The sequence below is a fragment of the Oreochromis niloticus genome, linkage group LG20 (genome assembly GCF_001858045.2).
Source record: "Oreochromis niloticus isolate F11D_XX linkage group LG20, O_niloticus_UMD_NMBU, whole genome shotgun sequence".
NCBI classification, from domain to species: domain Eukaryota; kingdom Metazoa; phylum Chordata; class Actinopteri; order Cichliformes; family Cichlidae; genus Oreochromis; species Oreochromis niloticus.
The window spans coordinates 32,268,642-32,293,665 of NC_031984.2; the positions used below are offsets into that span (position 1 = coordinate 32,268,642).

The window sequence follows — 25,024 nt, forward strand, 5'->3', positions numbered from 1 at the left end:
TAGTCACAAGACCCTTTACACCACTAGGCAAATGTACTGACAGGCATGTATGTTGCTGAGAGCTGCATGGCTGTAAAGCTCTGGGAATTTTGCCTTAATAATGAATGATGGCCAGTGGGACAGAGAACACTCAGTCTCATTAGTTCTTAGTTCTGTTCTTAGACATGGGCTAACAGTGAAGACCTGACTTTAGCATTTTGACTATCACCATTTACCATTTCACTAGCTGGACCCATGTCCTCATTTTAGGTTTGACAGCGTTTTAGTAGGTAAAGGTGAATGGCTTGGACATGAATTGAGCTGCGGTTTGTGGAAGGCCTCGAAGGGGACTGGCGACGGCTCCCGGGCCTGACAGATCCCCGTGTACTAAATAGAAGTGAAGAAGTTAAAGAATTGAGAACAAGGAGGGAGGGTTGGGCGCGTAAACGAGAATGAACAGCTTGCAGAACTGGGGGAACCTATATAGATGACAACCGGAAGGAGCGTGTTCGGAGACGTGGTCCTGCTCCTGAAATTCCAATACATAATCTCCAATAATGGATTTACCCAAGAAACTGAGGACACTAGTCATGAACTTTAATCTTACTTAATCATACAGGCATGGATTTTAAATGCTTAACATTATTTACCCGCAGGGTTAGGGTTTGTTTCCCTTCTGTCTCTTTGTATTAGATTTCAACCTATTTGGCTAACCTAGATGAGAATCTCATACTCATTTTGGCCTGTCAGATTTTTTTTTATGCATGTGACTAAAATAGAAAATGTAACCTAACTCAACTATTAAGTGGGCTGTTATTTATAAAGTGAATATTGTACTGTAATTAAGGAGACCTTTGGTGCTAATGGCTGAGATCACAAATAAGGAAAATGCTCTCTGAGGTTCTAGATCATATTCATGGGAAGAAATTTTGTTTCTCATGCAGTCACCAACTGCAAACCATTAGAAAGAAGAAAAAGTTGATGTACTGCCACAGTGGCTTCAGATTTCTTGGGGAAAATGAGAATCAGAGTGAGCAACAACATTTAGCAAAGTTTGAAGTTAAGTTCAAATATGTCCAGACGATGAAAAATCACTGTCGTTTGTTGTCTGGACTTTTGTAGGCTTTCTTCTTCCTGAGTCTAACTCACTCGTGGTGATGATGATCCAGTTTGTGCAATCTTAGTTGCCATAATTTCCCACAAAATTGAAAATTTTTAGAAACTAAGTATAATCTTTGAAAACTGTCACATGTATTTTAGCTTTTACCTTGTCTGCAGCTTATTTCTGTTTCTTGTCATCATCTGGTCCTTTTGCACATTGCCACAGATCAGCACCTTATTCTACAGCAGTTTAGCGCCTTAATACTATTATACAAATATATTCAGGTTTATACATTATATTCTGTTGAATTTAGATTGTATTTAGATGTTTATTTAACAGTTTTATATTATCGAGTTATGTTTAATGTTTTGGTTTCTTTAACAGAGAAATTTCTCAAGTTTTTGGCATAAATGACCTTATCTTATTAAAATAAACACAGACACCTTGGCACAAACATCATGCAGCCAAAGCCACACAGCTGCCCCTTGGTACAGCTGAGTTTTGATCACTGTTCTTAACAGCCTCTTTAGATGTTGGCCCTGTGCAGCTCAGCTTTCAGCTTGGATCAGCTAGACAAAGCTCATGAGAGATGGCAGATGCTTGATTGGTGTTAACAGACTTGCTTTCATGTCTGTGAGCTGCCCCTACGGATAAAGCTGCGTTAATATTTATCTCTCTGGTGAGGTTTCACATTAGTGCTACAGCTTGATTTATCCAGCACAAATATGGTGGTCACTAAAGTCATATACCAAAAACTAATTGATATCTATTATCACAGCACCATTTTAAAAAAGCTTTTAGCATTCTTTCTGGAACGTGTCATTTACTACATGGTCATAACAAGTTTATGCAGAATGCAGTCATGGTATGATTAGTGCTTAAAAAACAGACTGAACAAAATGTCCAGTCTATCCCAGGTAGTAGGTAAATAAGCTGGTAATTTCTTCAGTCATTTTATAAATAATTACAACTTAAAAGACAGTTTTATCAGTACGTTAGTAGCCTGATGTTGTGTTTAGGCATAGGCTAAGAAACTGAGAAAAAAACTCTGAACAGAAAGCCATCTGAGAATGAACAACATATATAACCCTGAAGCAGATGGGCTGCAACAGGACAAATTCCTGTGGGGTTCCACTGCTGTCAACTAAGTACAGAAATCGAAGCTGCAGTAGGCACAGGCTCAACAAAAACTGGTTTAGGAATCTGCATTTCTGCTGTGGCTGCAGATGGTTGACTTCAGCACCAGTAGCACGAATCACGAGCACAGCCTACTTTAAGTGACTTTATTAATAATGAAATATTTATAGGTTGCAGTAGATCCAGAACTTCCCTAATATGGAATGGCTTTAGCAAAGTTACACTGAAGTGCCAGACAACCGTATAAACCAAACACACTGTAGAAAAGATGGAAAGCGCAACCATAATGTCACCCATTGCTTTCTGGTACCTGTTTGAAGAGCACATAACTAACCTGTTACTGCGCAAATGTACATTTTGTTAGAAAATAATAAAACAATTAGAGAAAAGGGATTTACAGACCAGTTCCAGAAACATAATAAAGTAATGACAATAGAGGTGACAGTTTCATTGTCCTCAGTTATAATCAGATACTCGCTGTGTTTCCAACTGAACTGATAAACAAGGGATGCACTGCCAGCTAGGACTGAGGAAAAAGTTGCCAATACATTTTAATGCTCCCACAAACTGTTATTGTCAACGACTGTTATATTTTGTAAAATGGTAGAAATAGCATTTTTTTTCTCTACCTCTCAGGGTCTCACATGATGAATGCTGTTTACCAGAACCAAATGCTGTATGCTGTGTCCTCAGTAAACACGCACTTTATCATTCTGGTTTCTGGACCCAGTGCATTCACACAGTAATATACTAGAAGTGATAGCAGTCATTTGGCCAAAAGGACACAGTGTGTGGTCAGTAATCGTTTATAACACACAATGGTAAATATACAATATCTCAATCTCAACCTTTTTTCTTTTGTTTTTATCTTTAGTTGGAATGGGCACGCTGCATCATGGAACCAGCTGTATGTCTTACCTTTCTATCACACAAAGTTAGTTTATCCCCATAGGGCTGAGTAACAGCATGATTTAAAACCGTTGTTGCTTTCTCAATGGAAGCATGTACAGCGCTGCAGTCCTGTTGAAGAACAGAAGTTAATAGAACATTAATGTCTTCAGAACTACTGCATCCATTGTGTTACGCATCTGTTGTTTTCTAAGGAAACACAATGCATATTTTAAAGTGTTATCAGTCACACTATGCTAGGTTTTTACACTGAGAGAATAAAGTAATCATAGAGACAATAATTATCTCTGAGTTTTTCAGTCTCTCACCCTCACAAAGACTGTTTATTGTTTACCAAAGAGTCTCTAATCGTACAAATAGAATATTTTTCAGTAGTCAGTTAGTGGGCAGTGAGATATGGCAAGAACACATAATGCATGGCAGTTTTGTTTGGTTCAACAACATCAAGGATGCGAGAATTTATTTACTTAAGCTAAGAGCATACTCGGACTCTTATTATAGACAAAAGCAAGACACAGAAGTGTCACAGAGAAGATGGTCAGTTTTCAAAATAAAACATCCCAAGCAGATTAAATGCCCTGAAATGTTCCCAGTGTGATTCAAAGCTACAACCAGTCCATTTCCAGGGAAACTAGGTCAGATGTTTCTATAGTCAATCACATACCCTGATACTGGGAACATGCAGACATATAATATTAATATCTTTAATAGGATAACCATTCATTTTGTTGTGTTTTATGTACATGTAAACTTCCCTAGCAATAGGAAGTAGCAAGTAACCATTAGCAACTGGTGTAAGCTAGTTAGCAACTTAGCAACTGGTTGACTTAAAAGCCAAATAGTAGGATTTTTAATAATATTTTTAAAATGCTTTTTCCTTTTTTTTCAGGAAGATAAGATGAAGATGAATTTCCTGAATGCTACTGGAGTTGAATAAAAAGTGGACATTTGATGAACTTCAAAATATGGCACTTGGTCTTGATGGTGGATATATTCGCTGAGTGACCTTCTGATTAGCGAAGGTAATCAACAAACAAAATGCTTCAAAATGGGTTTACTTATACTTTTAGTTTATTCATCATGAGAAATGCTCTAAAACCAGTGAAATTAGATACTTTGCAAGGTGTTGGAAAATAACTCCTGCTGATATATATAACCCAGATGTGGTGAGTAAAGAAATCAATCTAGTTTTGAGGAGCTCAGTAAAAACATTTTGAATTTATGTGGATTTCTATCAACTTCTGCTAGTCAGTAAATCTTTGATGAGTCAAAGCAGAGAGTTAATCAAGCTAATTCTCAACATAGAGGCCATTAAACCTACAAATGAAGTATGACAATCTCAAAGCCATATTTAAAAAATAAAATATAAACAGCTGGATTGAGATACATTTACAAAAATTAAATTTGCATTAAAGAAAGCCTGTTTTGAGAGTCTTGAGTTTTGAAAGCTGAAGTTTTTATTGAGGAAAATTAAAGATCAGCCTGACTTAGATTAGGTCAGGGGTGTCCAACTCCAGGCCTCAGGGGCCAGTGTCCTGCTGGTTGAAGATGTGTCCTTGATCCAACACAGCTGATTTACAGACTAAATGACCTCCTCAACATGTCTTGAAGTTCTCCAGAGGCCTGGTAATGAACTAATCATTTGATTCAGGTGCGTTGACCTAGGGTGATATCTAGAACCTGCAGAACACCAGCCCTCGAGGCCTAGAGTTGGACACCCCTGGATTAGGTGCTAAAAACATCTTTGACACGACTGCTTCACTTTTGAATCTATAATGTACACTCGCCTTAAAAGAACTGATCTGAAGATGATGATTACTTTGAGAATTTCTCATTTCACAAAATGTTTTGGGTTTTTTACCCCCGTTGGTAAGCCCTTCTTTACATCTGTCTCCTTCTCCTTTCTCATATCTAAAACTGGGAGCAATTGGAGTAAAGAATATGAGAGGAATGATGAATGAAGAGGGAAACAACATGTGACAAGAAGAAAACACAAGTAATGCAAAATCTGTTAACTACAGCTGTTTCTCTGACTTTTGCCTTACTATTTCCCACTGAGAAGCCAAAAAGACACAAAGAAAACGTCATCATTGGAGGCCAGCTCATGCTCTGCTTTGCACATATATTGTAAATTTTTATGAAATTTACAAAATTAAGTTTTAAAGTTTAAATTTAAGAAACTGTATGTATCACTTGACTGGGCCATCTGTTCTGTACCAATTTTATATCTGCAACTCTCTCATGGTTGATCTGAGTTATGACCTTCTTCAGTTCTTTTGAGTTTCCTTAATCCCATTCTAATGGCATTCTAACTTGCAGTTTGTATATTCTCCCACCCCCAGCAAAAACTCTGCTCTACCATGCTGGGGGAGTCTGAGGACATTGAGTCCAAAGGGACCATACTGCTCAGGCTGCTCCAAGGAGCTGTGGCTGCAAGATGGTTGGTGCCTGTTGTGATGGTAATTCCCAAAATCAGATACTAATAATAATGGATTGCATTTATATAGCGCTTTTCAAGACCCTCAAAGTGCTTTACAATTCCACTATTCATTCACTCTCACATTCACACACTGGTGGAGGCAAGCTACAGTTGTAGCCACAGCTGCCCTGGGGCAGACTGACAGAAGCGAGGCTGCCATATCGTGCCATCGGCCCCTCTGGCCATTACCAGTAGGCGGTAGGTGAAGTGTCTTGCCCAAGGACACAACGACCAAGACAGACAGAGCTGGGGATCAAACCGGCAACCTTCCCGGTTAAAAGATGAGCGTCCCAACCCCCTGAACCACGGTCGCCCCGACAGATGATGGACACCAGAGGTGAACGGAGCCATCAAGCTGAAGAAGGAGTCCTATCGGGCTAGGAAGCAGCTGATGAGTACATTTTACATTTTTTTTGTAAGCCTTTTTTTCTCAAAAGTTCTGTTAATGGTATGGTATCCAAGTTCAACAAGCCAGTACTATTTCTTATATGAATTCCTTCAGTATTTACCAGCTTCAGCACCTAACATGCATTTCTTCTTTGGCTCAGATTTTCCAGATTTGTTTAATTGCTGAGGCCATGGTCCTCACCCGGAAAAAGCTGGAGTGCCCACTCCGGGTCAGGGACGAGTTCCTGCCCCAAGTGGAGGAGTTTAAGTATCTTGGGGTCTTGTTCACAAGTGATGGGAGAAGGGAGCGGGAGATTGACAGAAAGATTGGTGCTGTGGCTGCAATGATGTAGATGCTGTATTGGTCTGTCATGGTGAAGGGAGAGCTGAGTGTAAAAGCAAAGCTCTCTATTTACTGGTCGATCTACGTCCCTACCCTCACCTATCGTCACGAGCTGTGGGTAGTGACCTAAAGAAGAAGATCGCGGATAAAAAATGAGCTTCCTCCGAAGGGTGGCTGGCCTCTCCCTTAGAGATAGGGTGAGAGGTTCAGCCATCTGGGAGGGGCTCAGAGTAGAGCCGCTGCTCCTGGGCGACTCCTGGGTGAGGTGTTCCGGGCATGTCCCACCGGGAGGAGGCCCTGGGGCAGACCCAGGACACGCTGGAGAGATTATATCTCTCGGCTGGCCTGGGAACACCTTGGTGTTCCCCCGGACAAACTGGAGGAGGTGGCTGGGGAGAGGGAGGTCTGGGCCTCTCTGCTTAGGCTGCTGCCCCGCAACCCAGCCCCAGATAAGCAGAAGAAGATCGATGGATGGATGTTTAATTGCTTTGGTTAATTCAGGACTATAACTTTCCAGGCATGTTACTGAATTTTCAGCCACTTTTTTCTAAGTGGTGTGGCAATCAACTTTTTGTTTCATCTCTGTCATGGTACTGTCCATGATTGTGACAGCGTTGCAATTCCTAACTAAGTGGTCATCGATACTGTCAAGTTTAGATCAAAGCTCTAAATGAAGTGTTTTTAGTTCCATTAGCACCGCTTTCAGATCTGCCATGTTACTCAGAGCTTCCTTGTAATGTTCTGGCAGAGAAGTGTTGGTTTTTAAATTTTAGGAGTTGCATTTTCAGATGAAAATATCATAGTTTTTGATTACATGGCTTGTAGTCCAAAGCCCTTTGATTGGTCAACAACACTAGAAGAGCATTACAAAAATATGAGTACATTGTAGCTCAGCTGGCAGTAGCTTAAAATGAGGTAGAAGTGAAGCCTTTTTTAAAAATCAGAAGAAAGAAAACCTTGTCATATTTTTGTTAGATATAGAATAGGACATTTTCCAGGGGAAAGATTAGCCAGCCATGGATATCTGGATCTGGTGTTGAGACAACAAGTTTTTGATAGAGCATAACAGTGTTGTCTACTATAGCAGTGAGGCTTTAAACCAGTACAATCACTATCCATTACCTATCTAACTCATGTGACAAATCGTCACAATCTGCTGCACTGTTTGTATATTTCTCTTGACAATTTGTGAAATAATAATAGGGCTAGGATGTCTTATACAACCAGCTTTAATCAAATATCTTATATAACTGTGATAGAGTTCAAACTATGGTTGCTTATAATCAAGTAAGTATTGAGGTTCAATAGCAGGTCCACTATTTTTCACTTTGTATATAAATTATGCTTTACTGTTGTACAGATCTTTCTGAGCAGGGCTTGATAATATCCAGACTGCAAAGGCTGCAATGAAACTGAATGTTCATTGTTCATTAAATGTTCATTAATAGAAAACCTAAATTCTGATCTTTGAATACTATTATCAGTTTGCTCACATAATGGTATTCAAACTTTTGGATGGTTTTCCTTCTTTTAGAAGGTAGAAGGGCTTTTATTGGCAAAAAAACAGTAGAACAGGGATATCACTTACATCTATGTTGCCTCCTCTTTGGTTCACTGTCTAGAAACTGTGTGTCATAGCTTTTTCTTTTTATATTAAATGCACAACCTCACTTCCAAAAAAAATCTATCAAAATCTCATTCACCCATATTTTATTCACAATAAAAGAGAGTGCATGTTAAATGTTTAAATCTAGACATTTTGCTATTTTTGATGCATTCTCAATCATCCAGGAAAGTAAATCTCCAAAAGTTGAATCTGTTCATCTGGACGTAGCGTTTTGTGGGAGAAACGTTTCGTCACTCATCCAAGTGACTTCTTCAGTCTCAGCTGACTGCAGGTTTCCCCAAACCTTATAAACAGTACATTTGCATAATGACTGAAACCAGCCCACTGAAGGAACAATGGGCTGTGAGGTCAGTTCCTTAATCATAATTAAGGAACTGACCTCAGCGGTTGAGAAGGACAACCGCTGCCCAGGCGAAAACCTGTAGTGATCCCATATGTGTCAGGAGTATCGGAACAGTTGAGACGCATTTTTTCTAAACACCGGGTCTCTGTGGCTTTTAAACCCCAAAACACGCTGCGCCAAAAACTGGTCCACCCAAAGGATCGGGTCCCCCGACACAAACAGAGTAACATAGTGTACGCTGTTAAGTGCCAGGAGGATTGCCAGGATTTATACATCGGGGAAACCAAACAACCTCTAGCGAAGCGGATGGCACAACACAGAAGAGCTACCTCATCAGGCCAGGACTCTGCAGTCTATTTACACCTACAGGCCAGTGGACACTCTTTCAATGATGAGGTTGTACACATCCTGGACAGGGAAGAACGCTGGTTTGAGCGCGGAGTCAAGGAGGCCATTTACGTGAAGAGGGAAAGACCATCTCTGAATCGAGGAGGGGGCCTAAGGGTACATCTTTCGCCATCTTACAATGCTGTGATTGCAGCCATTCCCCAACTCTCTGTGAATGGTACTCATGGCCATTGATCAGTGTTCTTTGATCAGTGGGTTTTGGTCAGTGATTGTTGATCAATGGTCATGGGAATTTGCATAATTATGATTAAGGAACTGACCTCACAGCCCGTTGTTCCTTCAGTGGGCTGGTTTCAGTCATTATGCAAATGTACTGTTTATAAGGTTTGGGGAAACCTGCAGTCAGCTGAGACTGAAGAAGTCACTTGGATGAGTGACGAAACGTTTCTCCCACAAAACGCTACGTCCAGATGAACAGATTCAACTTTTGGAGATTTTGCTATTTTATGAAAAAATATTGGCACCGTTTGAATTTGATGGCACCAACAAGTCTCGGAAAAGTTGGGAAGAGGACAAAAAAAGTCTAGAAAAGTAAGTGATACTAAAAAAGCACTTATATAAAAAGCTTGCATCTCTGGTGGTATGTGGGTGTATCAGTGCCTATGGAATTGTCATTTTACAGATCTGGAAGGGCACCATCATTGCCAAACGTTGTAACGGTTGCCTGGATGGGAGGAACATATGCTTTACCACCATCATATGCTGTATGTTGGTACAGCCATCCGTGGTTTTGATCCGTGGTTATGAAATAACACTGGCTATGAAGACCACACAAAGGTTTAAAGATTTCTCAATCCCTAACATGCACCTGGAGCTATAATTGAGGATGCAATTTTGTCCTTTGTGGGAGTCTTTTTACTCCTTCTAAATCCAGTATTCAAGTATTGTTACTATGTTTTAGTTATTTAAGACTTTCAATATAACTGGCCTTCACATATGAATATATACTATATTGCCAAAAGTATTTGCTCATCTGCTGTTACATGCATATGAACTTGAGTGAGATCCCATTCTTAATCCATAGTGTGGCCAACCCTTTCCCAGCTATAAGAGCTTTCCACAGGTTTTTTTGTCCAAAATTTCTTGGTATGGTGAAGCATTAAGAGACCTTTTAATGGAACTGAGGGCCAAGCTCAAACCCTGAAAAACAACCACTCACTATATACCCCCTCCATCAAACTTTACACTTGGCACAATGCAGTCAGACATCTTCAGAAAGTTGGTGACAGCTGTACATTATGTGCCTCAGCATCCACTGACCCCGCTCTGTGATTTTACTTGGCCTACCACTTCGTGGCTGAGTTGTTGTCATTCCCAATAGCTCCCACTTATGTTATAATACTATATTATAATATAATATAAGCTAACTGTGGAATATTTAGTAGTGAGGAAATTCACGTCTGGACTTGTTGCACAGGTGGCATCCAATCACATTACCATCCTGAGAGCGACCCCTTCTTTCACAAATGTGTATAAAAGCAGTCTGCATGCATAGGTTATTGATTTTATACACCTGTGACCATGGAAGTGATTGGAATACCTGAATTCAATGATTTGAATGTGTGAGTGGATACTTTTGTCAATGCAGTGTGTTAAAATTTGTATCTATTTTATCTATTTTGTGAATTTCATGAAGAGAAGCAGTAAACACAATAGATCAGAATCTAGTAGACCACAAGAAAAAATGGGCAGACGATGCAGCTTCATCACACATTTAAATGTCGTGGCTTTTGTAGTTCAGAAAGAGTAAAAAGGCAAATAATAGAAGGATTTTTTTATTCTGAAGAAGCCAAACACCTTTTACTGTAGTCGGTGGTGGCATGCTGTTTACAACCAACTGAGAGGCCATTTATCTGTTCTATGAGCACAGTGTTCCCATAATGGCCAGTTTGTGGCCATTATGGGAACACTGTGCTCGTAAAAATAGGAGCTTGTAATAGTTCTCTCTCACCTCTCAGCAGGGAATAATCCAAATATTTGTATCAATGTTGACATAGTTTAAACAAAACACTCTGCAGAGGCTACATGCCACATGTCATGTGCTGTTTTATAATTGTATGCAGACCCAATCCCTGACGTAAATGAATCTGTTTTTTGTCTGGTGTTATGTCTAACGTCCTTAAAGCAGAACCCAGAGAAATACAAATATGCTTTTACACTATTTCAAATATTATAAAATTTACAACGCAAATGGAGAGATTTGCTCTCTTTTTTCACAATAAATGTTCAGTACCAAATAGCTTGCCATAATTTTTAATTCTGATGGGGAGGTATCTGGAAAAAAAAAAGAAAGAAAGAAGCCCTGAGCTCCCTTAAAAGAATATATTTTTAAGTCACTACACAATATGAGAAACTAAGGCAGACTTTTTAAACTGTAGACCAAGTCAAACTACCTGGTCTTCAGACCTTGGTGGCACACAAATGTATATAATGTATATAATTTAATGTCACCGAAACATTTTTCTGTGAAGCGGTCTTTGGAGTACTTTCTGTCAGCTCTGTGGTTAAAGTCATAGTCAGTCACACTATAATAGTTTAGTAAATTCTCAGCTGTTGATTCATCCCAAGACTTGTTTCAAGTTAAGAGAGCTTATGTTTAGAATTTGTAAGTGGTTCAAAATTACAAATTTTAAACTTAACTATATATTATTGAACTCCTCCAAAATAAAACCAGTATCAGTTTTTCATATATGCAAGAAGACACATGAAGAAATCAGTCGTCAACATTTTCACCTAAAAAAGTTTAAGCAATAAAAATTCCCACATCAATGTGACCTAGCTAACTTTGAAGTTGGCAATGGGAAACAAAGTTTATCTGCCTTAATAACATATTATTATATCTTTTTTGATGACATAGGTGTGTCTATGTCTCTATGCAATGATTTTACTTCAAGACTCTGCTGCAGTTCTTTATTCTCCATCATGCACATGGCATGGAGCAGATACATGCAGAGAAATGGAGAGGTGATGTAATATGAAGAGCACAACTGTTCCCTCTAAATTATTTTTTGCTAAGGAGAGAAAAGAAGAAAGGCAGGTGGTGGTGGATTTTTACGATGATGGAGGATGGAAATGGCTGTCGTGAACATGTAATTTAAGAAAAGGGAGAAACAGAGTAACAAAACAGAGGAAGGTGCACACAGGTGGACTTCATCTTATGCAGAAGGCAAAATCTGAAAGAGACAGAAGAAAGTGCACAAGAGAATTGATGGTGGAATGAGGAAGTACAAGAAAGCACTCAAAGAAAGAGGTTAGCAAAGAAAAAGTGGGATAGTCAGGGAGATGATAAAGGAAGAGAAGATTACTGGGAGGCTAGGTGTATGGCAAAGACAGAGGTGGCAAAGACAGAGGATACGCAGCAGATTAGTACGCATGCTGTTCCAGGATTTTCCAGTTCATTGCAGACTTGAACCTTGATGTTTACTATTTTGCTCCTCAACAACCTAACCAATGTCCTCTCATTTGAGGGTGATCTTAGGTTATCTTCCGGACATTGACAAAGTTGTGACAGATTTTAAAAACTTGTTCTTATGCAGATGTCTAGAAATGACCCATTAGGCCTCTGGAATGACCTTCCGAAAGCCCTGATATCAACCTTACTGAAATTTTGTGGACTATACTACCAGGAAATTAACTAATTTAATTCTACCACTTATGTCCAAGAAAAGGATTCAAAATTCAGCCAGAGTTATGTCAGAAGCTTGTTTATGTTCATACCAAAATTGCCTAATTGAGTTGCAAATTGCTAAAGGACATTTAACCAAATATTAGTGGGAGTGTTTGTGTACTATGACCCTGTGTGGATTCCAACTTGTGCACCCAAATCTTGTTTTTTTTTTCCAAGTCATTAAATATGTATGCTGTGCAATTCATCAATCATTAAAAGCGTAAAATAACATAACATTCATGCCTATGATGAGTGTGTGCAAACCTCTGACCACTACTGCATATCTTCTGTAGTGACTTAATGCTAGCCATAAATAGGATTTGAAGTGACTTTGATTATGTGAACATTTTACGAATAGAAATCAGTTAAATATTCCTCACATACAGCACAGACAATGCAAGACATTAGTGATGAATCTCTATCTGATCCTGAAAATACCTATTGTGAGAGGAAGGAACTACCAGGAAAATAATCTTCAACTCTACACAGTTTGCTTCTTCCAAGCCAAAAATAACTATAACAAGTGAGAGGCAACAAGATATTACACACACTAGTAAAACAGATCTAAAAGATTTGTCGAGAGTTGTCATAAAGTAGCCCTCGTATGGAGCTGCAAATCAAATATCAAATACCAGCAGGGGCTTCAAAGCAGCACAGCACTTGAGTGAATACACTCTGTTGCTTTCAATGAGGCTGGTAGAGAGGCCAAATTTTATTATGTCATTTAGATTTCAACTACCGCTGTGTGAGAATGTAAACATAACCAAGGCTCTGTTTTTCTTGCAGTCCATTAAGGTCTTGACCAATTCCTATGAAGAGGAAGACCAGGCATGGGAGGCTGGATATACTATAGTCAGAAAAGAGATGTTTAAAAAAAGAGTTCTTACTTCATGAAGACACACAGGACAATAGTGAGATTGTAGTTGCACCAAGTCGATGCTTTATTCAGACTTCATTTTGCACAAAGGCCATTCGATCAACCAGCTGACTCTTAGATGTTCAGCTGATCAACCATACTGTTGGTCACAAAGCAGATGCTATGTAACTTTGTAAAATCATTTTTTGAGACTATGCTGTAGCCTTGCAATTATTGTAAGTAACATTTGCTTCTTTTTCAAATTAAATGTGCAAAATGTGGCAGCAGATGGGACTTTCTGGAAAATATGGCTCATGTCAGCAAAGACAGATTGGTTTTGACACAAACCATAATGAATGCGATACTCCTCCACTTAAATTTCAGCTGAAGGTTCTAGAATTTTAGTCATGGGTAGGTGGGAAAAACAAATTCTCTACAGCATACATAATAGGAGATGGGAGCAAGAAATACAGGGGAAGTGCTGACTTTACTGGACAAGTGATACATTTTCTGAAATTTATCTCAGTCTAAAATTCCCCAGGACCTCACTGTTACCAGGAAAGACAGGTTTTGTTCTACTTTCATCTCATTTCAGTTCAATTCAATTTCGGTTATATAGCACCAAATCACAACCTTATGGCGCTTTCTATTGCAAAGTAAAGATGCTACAATCATAGAAAGAAAGCCACAACAATCAGACTTTGAGAAGGAAAAACTCCCTTTTGATAGGAAGAAACCTCTGGCACAACCAGGCTCAGGAATGACAGCCATCTGCTGTGACTGGTTGGCAGTGAGGGGAGCGAGACAGAGCAAAAGAAACATGTTGGAAGAAAGCCAGAAATTAATAATAACTAATGATTAAATGCATAGTGGTGTATAAACACATAAGCGAATGAAGACAAAACACTCAGTGCATCTTGTGAAGGCCCAGCAGCCTAGGACTATTGCAGCATAACTATGGGAGGGTTCAGGGTCACCTGATCCAAGCCAAACTATAAACTTTATCAAAAAGGAAAGTTTTAAGCCTAATCTTAAAAGAAGAGAGGGTTTCTGTCTCTCGAATCCAAAATGGGAGCTGGTCAAAAGCAATTTGGATTTGTAAAGATAAAGTGATTAGTGACAAAATGAATGTGGATATTGTTCTAAGCAGAATATGTAGAATAGTCTACATGAAAATATTATACATGTAGTCCAGAGAAGTTCAATCGAAAAGTGGAGTCTAAAAATGTATCACAAGGGATCATACTAAAGGTTTTTCACATAGGCACTTCAGTTCTAAACTTTTCTAGACATTGCTCATTGTACCTAAGAATGCAAAGTGTAAAAAGGACAGATCAGATATTAATTGCCATTGTGGAATGGTTTTTTCAACCATACCCACTCAATCATCCGAATTTTCCTTAATAGGTAAAGTGGAAGCATACATCACTTTCCATTTGATTTTTACATCAAACTGTTCATCTGTAACCTGACAGGGACAAAAAGCAGGTGAACACACAGACATGGATATGACGTATCAAATTATTTAGACCTGGTTAAGATGTACACAATTTTCAGTGGAAATAATGTTGCAGTTAGGATATTAAATTTTCAAACCTATCAAATTGTTACAGCATTTAATGATTGCATTTCAAAGTGTGAACATATTTCATCATAGAATGCAGGATCAGATTCTGCAACCTGCTTTTTAAACTACATAAAGTGACTGAAAGTCATTTCAGTCACATCTTCAAGATTCCAGCTGTGACAGGCATTTTTCCATCAGTGTGACTGATTACACAGCAACAAATGATTCATGGCTGATTAGTGTGCTGTGTATTTGAACTATATACAGATTAATTTTATTTAAGCAGCAACACACAGTCAATGGTTCAGCAACAGAGGAACTTGTCCACAAGTCACAAAGTTTTAGAAATGTAGATAGCCTATTTGATTTTTAGCTGAAAATAAATCAGGATTGTCCAGTTACCACCATCTATGTCCTCACATTCATGACTGTTTAATTATAAATACTCTCATATGAAATATAACACCAAACAAATACCTAACTGTGACTTTGTGTAAGAGGAAAACTGGAGTTTTTTAGGCGTGACATAGTCGTTTTTTCATCTTTTTCTAAATCTGCTTTCTGGAATAGGGCCCTGTAACGTATAGATTTAAATGTTCTTTTTGTAACTAAAAAGAATAAAACCTTCAATTTGAAAGATCATGAAGTGTCAAACATTTTTTCTTGTTTTTTTGCATTTTTTTATGAATATGAAAGTGTTATTTCCCATACACTCAAGATCTATTTAAAGAAACAGCATGTGTACTGAACTTGGAAAGCCCATAAAAAATGGGTACCGTGGCCAGTCATTACTATTATTTATAGTTACTGGAAAGGAAAAATAAAACTACACCCCGATTAACAATGCAGGAAAAACACACAGTGAAAGGAACATTTCAGTCAAGCAGAAAAAAAATGTAAACATCCTTCTCCCTCCATGAATTGGTCAGGTTAAATTCAGTCTCCTGCACTAACAATGACACCTTGAGTAACCCACTCCCTCACAGCTTGAGACCACTCAGTGCAACAGCAGTAAACATGCTCACAGGTATACCAGCCCAGGAGCAGTTCACACAGCAGCACTGCACTACAATACTGCATATAGATGAATCCCTGCTACACTGGAATGTCTTCTTTACTTTCAGGCTCCTCCCGCTCTGCAACAATTAAGAAATTTAAAAAAAACAAACTGACATCCTTGCACATTTAGATTTCTCTCCCCATCTTTACCTTGCACATTTTACACACATACACACACATATAACAGTTTTTTTCCCCTCTATGATGGAAAAAAACCAACTAAACATCAAGAACATTCTGGAAATCATTTGTGTTTTCTTCCATTTACTTATATTAATGGTAAATGTCCAAACATTGTGGCTCTTTTTTAAACCCACTTTGTTCAGGTACAGGAAGTCAAATTATACATGCTGCTCCGGTGCTTTTTCACATATGAAATCTGCCAGTTCTACAGGGGGCCAATAATTCTCTTGTCATCTGTATGTAACTTTGATTTAGCGGAGTACTATTAGTTTACCCAGCTAATATTTTTTCCTCGGGTAGGTTTTTCAAGTAATTGATAAAAGGTCAAATTGACTGATTGATAAAATATAACTACTCTATTGGATTCTAGCCTTGTTGTTTTTTTTAGTTGGCAGTCAAGAGTTGTTCAAAATCCTCCAGCTCAGCATTATCCTGCCCCTCTCACTTCTCTGTCAAGTTATCTTTCTACACTTATCATCCAACAACAACGTTGGACTTCCCTTTTAATAACATTAACTGTCAGCAAGAAATCCATATTACTCAATAGAAAAGAGAAAACAAAATTACCACCAAACTAGTTCAATCTGTCAGGAGACCACACAAACCTCAGAGCTCATATCAGCTTTTAAGGGTCAACATGATTTTAATCCTTTCATACTAGGGCCCTGTACTACAAAGAAAATTCAGTATAGCCAGGATATATTTCCATTATCTGGCTTTATTTATTCTTACACTGTCAATCAGCCAAAGGGGTCACATGAAGGAGGATAGATAGATCAATCTAGAGTTTATCAATTTAGCTTCAAGCATGTTTACACAAAAGGGATGGCAGCATTTAACCATTCTTAGACATGGACATGTAGGACTGGTAGCAGAATGGCTGTTTATAAAAATCTAATATTAGAATAATTTAAAGAGGTTACATACATTCATACATACAGTCTGAAATGAACAGGTGCTGCAGAGGAAGCAAAGGTACAAATGTCTATAACAGGAAACACACTGTAGAATAGTTTAGTATTAAAAAAAACTCTGAATATATATTTATGTATGTATTAATGAATATACTTTAAGCACTTTGTTCAGTAACTGGAAAAGACCTGATACATTAATAAAACCAAGCCTATTTGAAGACAATAAGGAGAGATGGCAAAATTTGCAAAAATAGCTTTGTATGCTAACAATCAATACTCTGATGGATAATAATGATGATTAAACTCTGATTATCTCTGATATAAAGCTCCAAAAGTACAAATAGGAATCCTGTTTAGGACCATACATAAGGCATTTAAACAAAACAAATGTTGTAAACAAATTTTAAAAAGAAAAAGAATAAAGTTACAAATATATCCATCAAGGAAATACAAAGACTTTAGATGCTTGAAAAACTTTGGATCCTCTCACTGTCCATGCACAGAGATCCGAGATCCGAGATGAATTGGTCAGTTTAAATTTAATCTCCTGCACTAACAATGAGACCTTGAGTAACCCACTCCCTCACAGCTTGAGACCACTCAGTGCAATAGCAGTAAACATGCTCACAGGTATACCGGGCCAGGAGCAGTTAGCACAGCAGCACTGCCCTACAATACTGCATATAGATGAATCCCTGATAAACTGGAGTGTCATACTTTACTTTCAGGCTCCTCACACGCTGCAGCAATTAAGAATTAAAAAAAAAACAAATTCACATCCTTGCACATTTAGATTTCTCTCCCTATCTTACATTTACCTTGCATATTTTACACACATACACTCACATTTAACAGTTTTTTTTCTATGTTGGAAAAAGACCAACTAAACATCAAGAACATTCTGGAGATCATTTGTGTTTTCTTCCATTTACTTATATTAATGGTAAATGTCCAAACAGTCTGGCTTCTTACTTTTTTAAACCCACTTTGCTCAGGTACAGGAAGTCAAATTATACAAGCTGTCAGTTCTACCCGGGGCCAATAATTCTCTTGTCATCTGTATGTAACTTTGATTTAGTGGAGTACTATTAGTTTACCCAGCTAATATTTGTTCCTCGCGTTGATTGATAAAATATAACTACTCTATTGGATTCTAGCCTTGCACACCTGTTGCTTTTTTTGGTTGGCAGTCAAGGTACAGGGTAGGGGGCCTTTCATACTAGGGCCCTGTACTACAAAGAAAGTTCAGTATAGCCAAAACTTTAGATCCTCCCACTGTCTGTGCACAGAGATCCGAGATTCTTCCAAGAATGGTGACTTTGTTTTCTGATTGGTCAGTATGCACTGATATTGTACCAGTTCATGTCTTATCTGCTCTGGAACAGGTCAATTCCTTCAGCATAAGTTAGACCTGAACTGCCTTTGTAATACTAAAAAGTCAGGGTTAACACCAAACGTAGCTAGATAAGCCAAAATCCCATTTTGAAGTGAATGCCTCAGGTGTCCTTTGCTTTAGTTCATCTCCACAACACCTTACATACCCAAACTACAGCCTGACTAGGTCATGATTGGTACTTCCACCAGTGCATCCCCTTTTTTATTTTTATTTTCTTAATTTTTAAATTTTAGAAATGATACAGAGCTTCTGTTGTTTTAAATACTTTCACAACCCAAAGTTCTTTTAAAATTAAATGTTGCTACATGGGAGAAATTGCTGTGTTTATTTTGACATGACAAGATCAAGACTGAGATGCCAGAGACAATAAATTATTTTAAACAGTCACCAGAACAGAATAGAATAGAATCTTCAGCCATTTCTGTTATAAAAAAGACAAAAAAAAAAAAAAAGCATTTTAAAGTTTGGTGATTATGCCCTAATCAAGATGTCTTTTAGTACTGGTGCCTTGATCCTTAGCACTGAGAGGAAGTCCTCATGTTAGAGATGTGAAAAGGCCACATAAGGACGTAGCAATGGTGGCTGTGGAATAAAGTACAGGTTTATCCTGGTCTCCTTCTCATGTGTTTTGCACTTGGTTTTACTGTCTTTTTCACTCTCACTTGCTGCTTAGGTTTAGAAACTAAGAACTACTTGGTGAGGAAGTTCAGTAAAAATATATACACCTTCACAGCAGCTACCCTTTGCACTGAAAAATGAGGAGTTGGAAGAGAGCACTTTCTCTCTAATGCACTGCTGCTAAAGGACACCCGGTGTAGGGATGGGTATCGAAAACCGGTTCTTGTTGAGAACCGGTTCCCACTGTTTCAATTCCTTGGAATTGTTTGCCATTTTTGCAAACGATTCCCTTATCGATTCCAGTCGCCCCGAATGACGTCACCACGTTGCGGAGCGTCATTTACCTGGCACGGCGCCTAAGCGGCTCAAACGCTAAAAAGTTTGGTTATACTTTACGAGAACGGATGACAACAGGGCAACTTGCAATACTTGCAAAGTAGATATTTCATTTAAGGGAGGAAACACTACGAATATGCAAAAGCATTTGCTCACAAAACACGCGATAACCTTAAATGAATGTCGTGTTTTTAATTCCACTCCGGACTCGTGAATCTCAACCCCGCAGCAGCGGTAACGTTTGCACGTCCTCTCCCGTTAATCCAGCAGGTAAATAATCATCTAACAGTGCATATTATGTTAGCGCGATCTGCCTTATTACAAAACCTGCCATTACTGTGCATTTAGGTGACCATGATGAGACAGACAGAGTCTGGCTGGCGCTCGCTGGCAGTTGTCGCTGCAGTCTACCGGTAGCGTCTCCTTTCAGGCCAGGATAGACGAATGTCACCGAGCAGTGACTAAGTTTGTGGTCAAAGGCTTGCACCCATTTGCCACAGCAGATGCCCCCGATTTTCGGTAAGTGAATGTGTTTAATTGTAGGCAGGGACATTACTGGATATTCTTGTGTAATTGCTACAGAATAATTTATGTTATACTTTGTTATTGCTACAGAAGAATATTTATTTTATTATTTTACATTTACAATTTTTTTCCCCGGGGACCCTGTGACACCCCATTGAAGAGCCGTAGGCTGTGGATCTCTTAAGGATCTCTTAAGAGCTCACTGTTGGGTTTGTAAGGCCATGTTACTCCTAAATTTCTATCTTGTTCAAAGAGAAGATATCAAACAAAGTTCTAAGCTAATCGACCTTAGTGTTCTCCTTTTTTTAAAAAAAGAATCGATAACAGAATCGATAAAGCATCGAATCGTTAAACAGAATCGAAAATGGAATCGGAATCATAAAAATCTTATTAATACCCATCCCTAACCCGGTGTGTCTAGAACATACCAGCATTTACTAAATGATATGTTTTTAATGCTTTGTTGAAATTGATCCTTTAACAGTGTAAGCCATGTGGGAAAGCTGTGAAGGAAAATCATTTTCCCAGTCCTGATCCAACTTGATTGGTCAGTTGAAATGGCATTAATTATGATGTTGTAGGAACAACACCATATCCGACACATTTTCAAGTGTTACCTTAAATTAAAGCTGTTGTTAGCTCTAGTGAGAGAACAATACCAACTAGGAGTAACATCTTAGTTAAATATTAGTAGAAGTATAGAAAATATTTAACATTTTTGAAACCCTTGAGAGATTTCGTTTGACAGTTTTAAGAAACACATCCAGGAGTCCTGCATTATTTATATTTGCCATTTACACACACACACACACACACACACACACACACACACACACTTTTTTCCCCTCAGAGTATTTCACTGTTGTCCAAACAGACCGAGCGTATGGTGACCGTCTACTGCAACAGGGTGCCTCCTAAACTGCTTACATCAAATCTATCATAGATGGACAATAGAGAATATGTACACAAACACTCAAAATGTTATTGTAGCAATTCGATTGTGTGATACCATCTGCTGCCAGACCCCAACACCCCAACTTATATTTCTACAGCAACACGTTGTCTACAGAGAACCGTGTGGAAAATGTGGACTTTTTAATGCAGCCTGGCTCACTTATGGCCTGAATGAAAGCAATGCAAGATAACAATTGCTATCCTTGGCACAGCTTTAGTTAGTCATGCAGGAGTGATGAAAACAGAAAAAAAAAAATGAGACATTGAAGGACATCAAAAGAGCAGAAAAACAGATATGGAAAAATAGATTCAGTATGATGCAGAGAAGCAGGGGGCACTAATCATGATGATCATTAACGATTACACTGGAACCAAAATCGCTTTTCTCCACAACCTCAACAAGTTTTCAGTCAATGTGAAGTATGTCGCCTGTCAAGCGAAGGGAGACTGGCCTAATCAATTACACAGCCTCTAAGCTTGTTGCTCTGTGGGAAGGCCTGGAGACAGTTTTGAGAAATATCTTTTCATTAGATGTGGGTGCCGCACTCTCAGTAAAAACTCAGTGTCTTGACTTCTATCAGTCACCTACACATCCAGAGCTCAAAGGCAAACTGCCATAAGGCACTTGTAGATTATTCCTAGGGTATCTGCCGTCAGACACAGATCAGCCTACAATGCACATAGTCCAGGGACTGAGGCACTTCAGGCATTTTCTCTTCTCTGGCATTTCAGACAGTTGCTCGAGAAAACAGAAGACCATGATATTTAGCTCTAATTTGTGTCCCTGTCCATTTCAACTAATTTCACAGAGTTTAAAGCTGTGATTCTCAAATTTTTGGTGGATGAGAGACAATTTAATGGGCACGCATTTGATTGAGGGCTGCATGGGTTAAATGCCACATAGTGGTGGTAATGTCATGGTTTGAGGCCAGACGGCTGGCCATCATTGATAAGTTTCACATTAAGCATGTGAAATTTGACATTGTGACATTTCACATGTAATAAGGGTCAAAAGCATCAATTCAGCGCTATGATTGAATTGAATTATTGAGACTGACATATAGAGCTGCAGAGGGACTTGCAAACATGCTTACACATCATATGTAGAGTTAGAGTCTGGCTGGTATTTTTCTGGGCCAAGGGAGTCCGAACAGAATGCCCCGTACTTAAATAATAAGTAGAACCAATAGGCTGAGAATTGTTAGATAATATTAATGCAGCAAGGTTAGGTTAGGGAGGTGTTTTTCTTTCTCTATCTTTTTCCAGAAAAGGAGCAGATGGTAGATGAGGTCAGACGTGGACGGAGTGGAGGAGAAGATCCGCGGGGGAGAAGACAGAACCGACCACGTCGTTTCCCAGAAGAAGATAGTCGTAATAATACTTGTTTTTATTGTGGCATAAAACTGTAATACAGGGTCATCCTTTTTGTCGAGCAGACCACTTGTTCACATCAAGGTTCAGCATGTTGTAACTTATAATTTCAACTGCTGTTCTTCCTTAAAGAAAGAAAAACAAACACCAACACCCTTTTTGAATTATATTTGTAACTGGTCTGTTCAGGGGGTTGTGTATAGGACTGTGCTTTATGCTGTTTTATGCTGTCATTTTGCTCTATTTTATAGTTCTCTGGCAATTTAGAAAGTGGCTGTTTTTTTTCTTATTCCTTGGCAGTACCTATACTTCCTGGTGTTAAGATATTTAGTCTGCTGTGATGATGAGATGAATTTCAAAAAGAATACTCCTTTAGTGTCCTCCTGTGCTTTTATATCATATCGTATAACATGGACTGTACGAATGAAGGTAAAGTGACACATTCTTTCTTTTCTTGTCACCATCACGGAGTGCATAATGTAAGACGGCTAGTTCCCTACATGAAAGCATCAAACCTACAGCAGTTCTGTGGGTGCTTCCACCCTCAAAATATTCAGTTTGCCACACAAAAGACAATGTCATGGTCTGATATTATCTTTTACAAGAAGCATTTCAAGAAATAGAATATCTTTGGAACCTGATCATTTTCACAGCTTGCATAAATTTATATTATATTTTTGACACTTCTGTATTTAACATTACTTTGACATGAGTTCAACCAACTCTCCCATTTAGGTTTCATGTGTAAAATAGCGCAAGCATTGGATTTTACTTTCCTAACCTTTCAAAGAGACCAAAAGCAACACATTCTCACATCTGAGGAGCTATAATGGTCAGATCTCTGGTGCTCTGTATGAAAAAAATATAGCTATAATCTAACTTTTTAGTGTGTTTATGAATGAATCTCTAATCATTCGAACTCTACCAGCTTAAAAACAAAGAAGAAAGTAAGCCAACACAACACAATTTGCTCACCAAATGTTTATTTTCAACAGATATATATATATAATTTATAAATATAACTGAAGACACGATAGTTTAAATAATTCGACTAAAAGCAATATTTGCTTTTTTCCGACTAAAAGCTATATTTGCTGATTTGCAGATCATTTGCTTGCAGCAGGAAAACACTGTTTTTGACAGACTTCGTTGACCCTACACGGTTTAATAACTAAAATGTTTTCATGAGCAGGCCACCATGTAGTTTTTTTTTTTCTCGACGAAACAACAACAACATGTATCGGTGCGCACAGACGATAATGGTAAAGGCGAAGTTGCGCGTAAAACTACAGCACACACTCCTAGATGTTTAGAACGATCTCACCATCTCAGCCATCTCACCTACCACTTGTGGCTCAAGTACTACTCATACTGTAGATTTTTACTCTCTCTCGATGCCTAAAGAAACCACAGTGGGGAGACGCGCGTTTGCGATAATAAAAGCTTTCCACGACACCCACCTGCAGCACGGTCTTCACCGTGACCGGAGACACCACAGTGGTGCATATCTTCTCGCCGTTACGCATCCCTTGGCCCATGATGAAGGGCATCGGCGTCGCGAGGGCGAAGGAAGCGAGCCACATGGCGCTGATGAGTTTCTTGGTGCGGCTGCGGGACATGATGCTCTTGGCTTTGAACGGGTGGCAGATGGCCATGTAGCGCTCCACGCTCAGGCTGGCGATGTTAAGCGCGGTGGCATAAGAGCAACTGTCCCGGAGGAAGTAGTAACCCCTGCACACGGCATCCCCAAACACCCATGGGTAATGGAACCAGATAAAGTTGTAGAGCTCAATGGGCATGGAGAGGATCAGGATGAGCAGGTCGGACACGGCGAGACTGGCCAGGTGATAGTGTACGGTGCTCTGGAGGTTCTGCAGCGTCTTTCTGGTAATCAGGGTATAAATGGTGATGGAGTTGCCCAGGGAGCCTATGGCGAACAGAGCCAAGTAAATGATAGTGACTATGACCTTTGCGTACACATTCGTATTAACTTCCAGGTCCTCCTCATTACTTTTGGGACCGACGGTGCTGTTATCAAATGGAGGCAGTGAGTTATTCTCAAAAAGTTTCTGCGCCAACGAGCCAAAGCCGATCAAGTCGCTCCCCGAGAGCGTGAAGTTTAAATCCATTCTGCTTTTTTTCATGAAGGTATGAAACGAAAAGGTACAACGGAGCAAGCCGAGCGGATATGTGCCGACGCGTTAACACTTGAAGTAAAACGGACTCGCTCTGGTTTAAGTCAGAGGAGACCACCCTTTATAATTTGGCACGACAGGAGGCGTGCTCGCTTATTGGTGCTGCTGCGATGACGCACGACCATTCACTTTGTCCGTTTGTTCCATCTTGTCCGTTTATGGTTCACCTTGGAAACAAACAGTGCGATGCAACAACGGATCAAGAATTAAAGGAATTTAATTTCAAGTATGGTTTCTAATATAAGTTTTTTTCTTTGCTGTTTTTCTCTGTTTTTTTTTTTAAAAAACCTTTAACTTTCTCTCCAAAAAGCTTTTGTCCTCTTTCTTCTCTCAGTCAGCCTTACAGAAAGAGATGATGTTATGTGTAAGCTGGAGACTCCACAACAGGGTACCAGACTTTACTCTGGGCCCCAGATAATGATTATGCTCATGATCTACTCCTAGTGTGAACTCCTTTGGACAAGAAGGAGAAAATTATTCTAATGGTTATTTCACAGCAGTTGGCACTGAATGCAGTGTAGCAAACCAGGCTCACCTCTTTTTGACATTTTTCCCACATTGTTTATCACACAGTTGTACATCTAAAGATTTTAATATATGCATATCATTTCAGTTTTTCCTCACGCCTGGGTGCTCACTATCATTCATATGTTGCTCATACATTATATA

The 25,024-nt window shown here is 39.0% G+C and overlaps 1 protein-coding gene across 7 annotated transcripts in view; it reads right to left on the reverse strand.

Annotated features, from left to right (window-relative positions):
* Positions 1–24,378, reverse strand: part of ntsr1 (neurotensin receptor 1 (high affinity)) — a 126,059-nt gene extending 101,681 nt beyond the window's left edge. For all 7 annotated transcript variants that reach the window (XM_025901858.1, XM_019350157.2, XM_025901856.1 and 4 more), the window contains exon 1: positions 23,621–24,378. In XM_025901858.1, coding sequence (XP_025757643.1) covers positions 23,621–24,304 — 684 coding nt within the window. In that variant the 5' untranslated portion in view covers positions 24,305–24,378. The remainder of the gene's footprint in view (positions 1–23,620) is intronic.
* Positions 24,379–25,024: the final 646 nt, after the last annotated feature.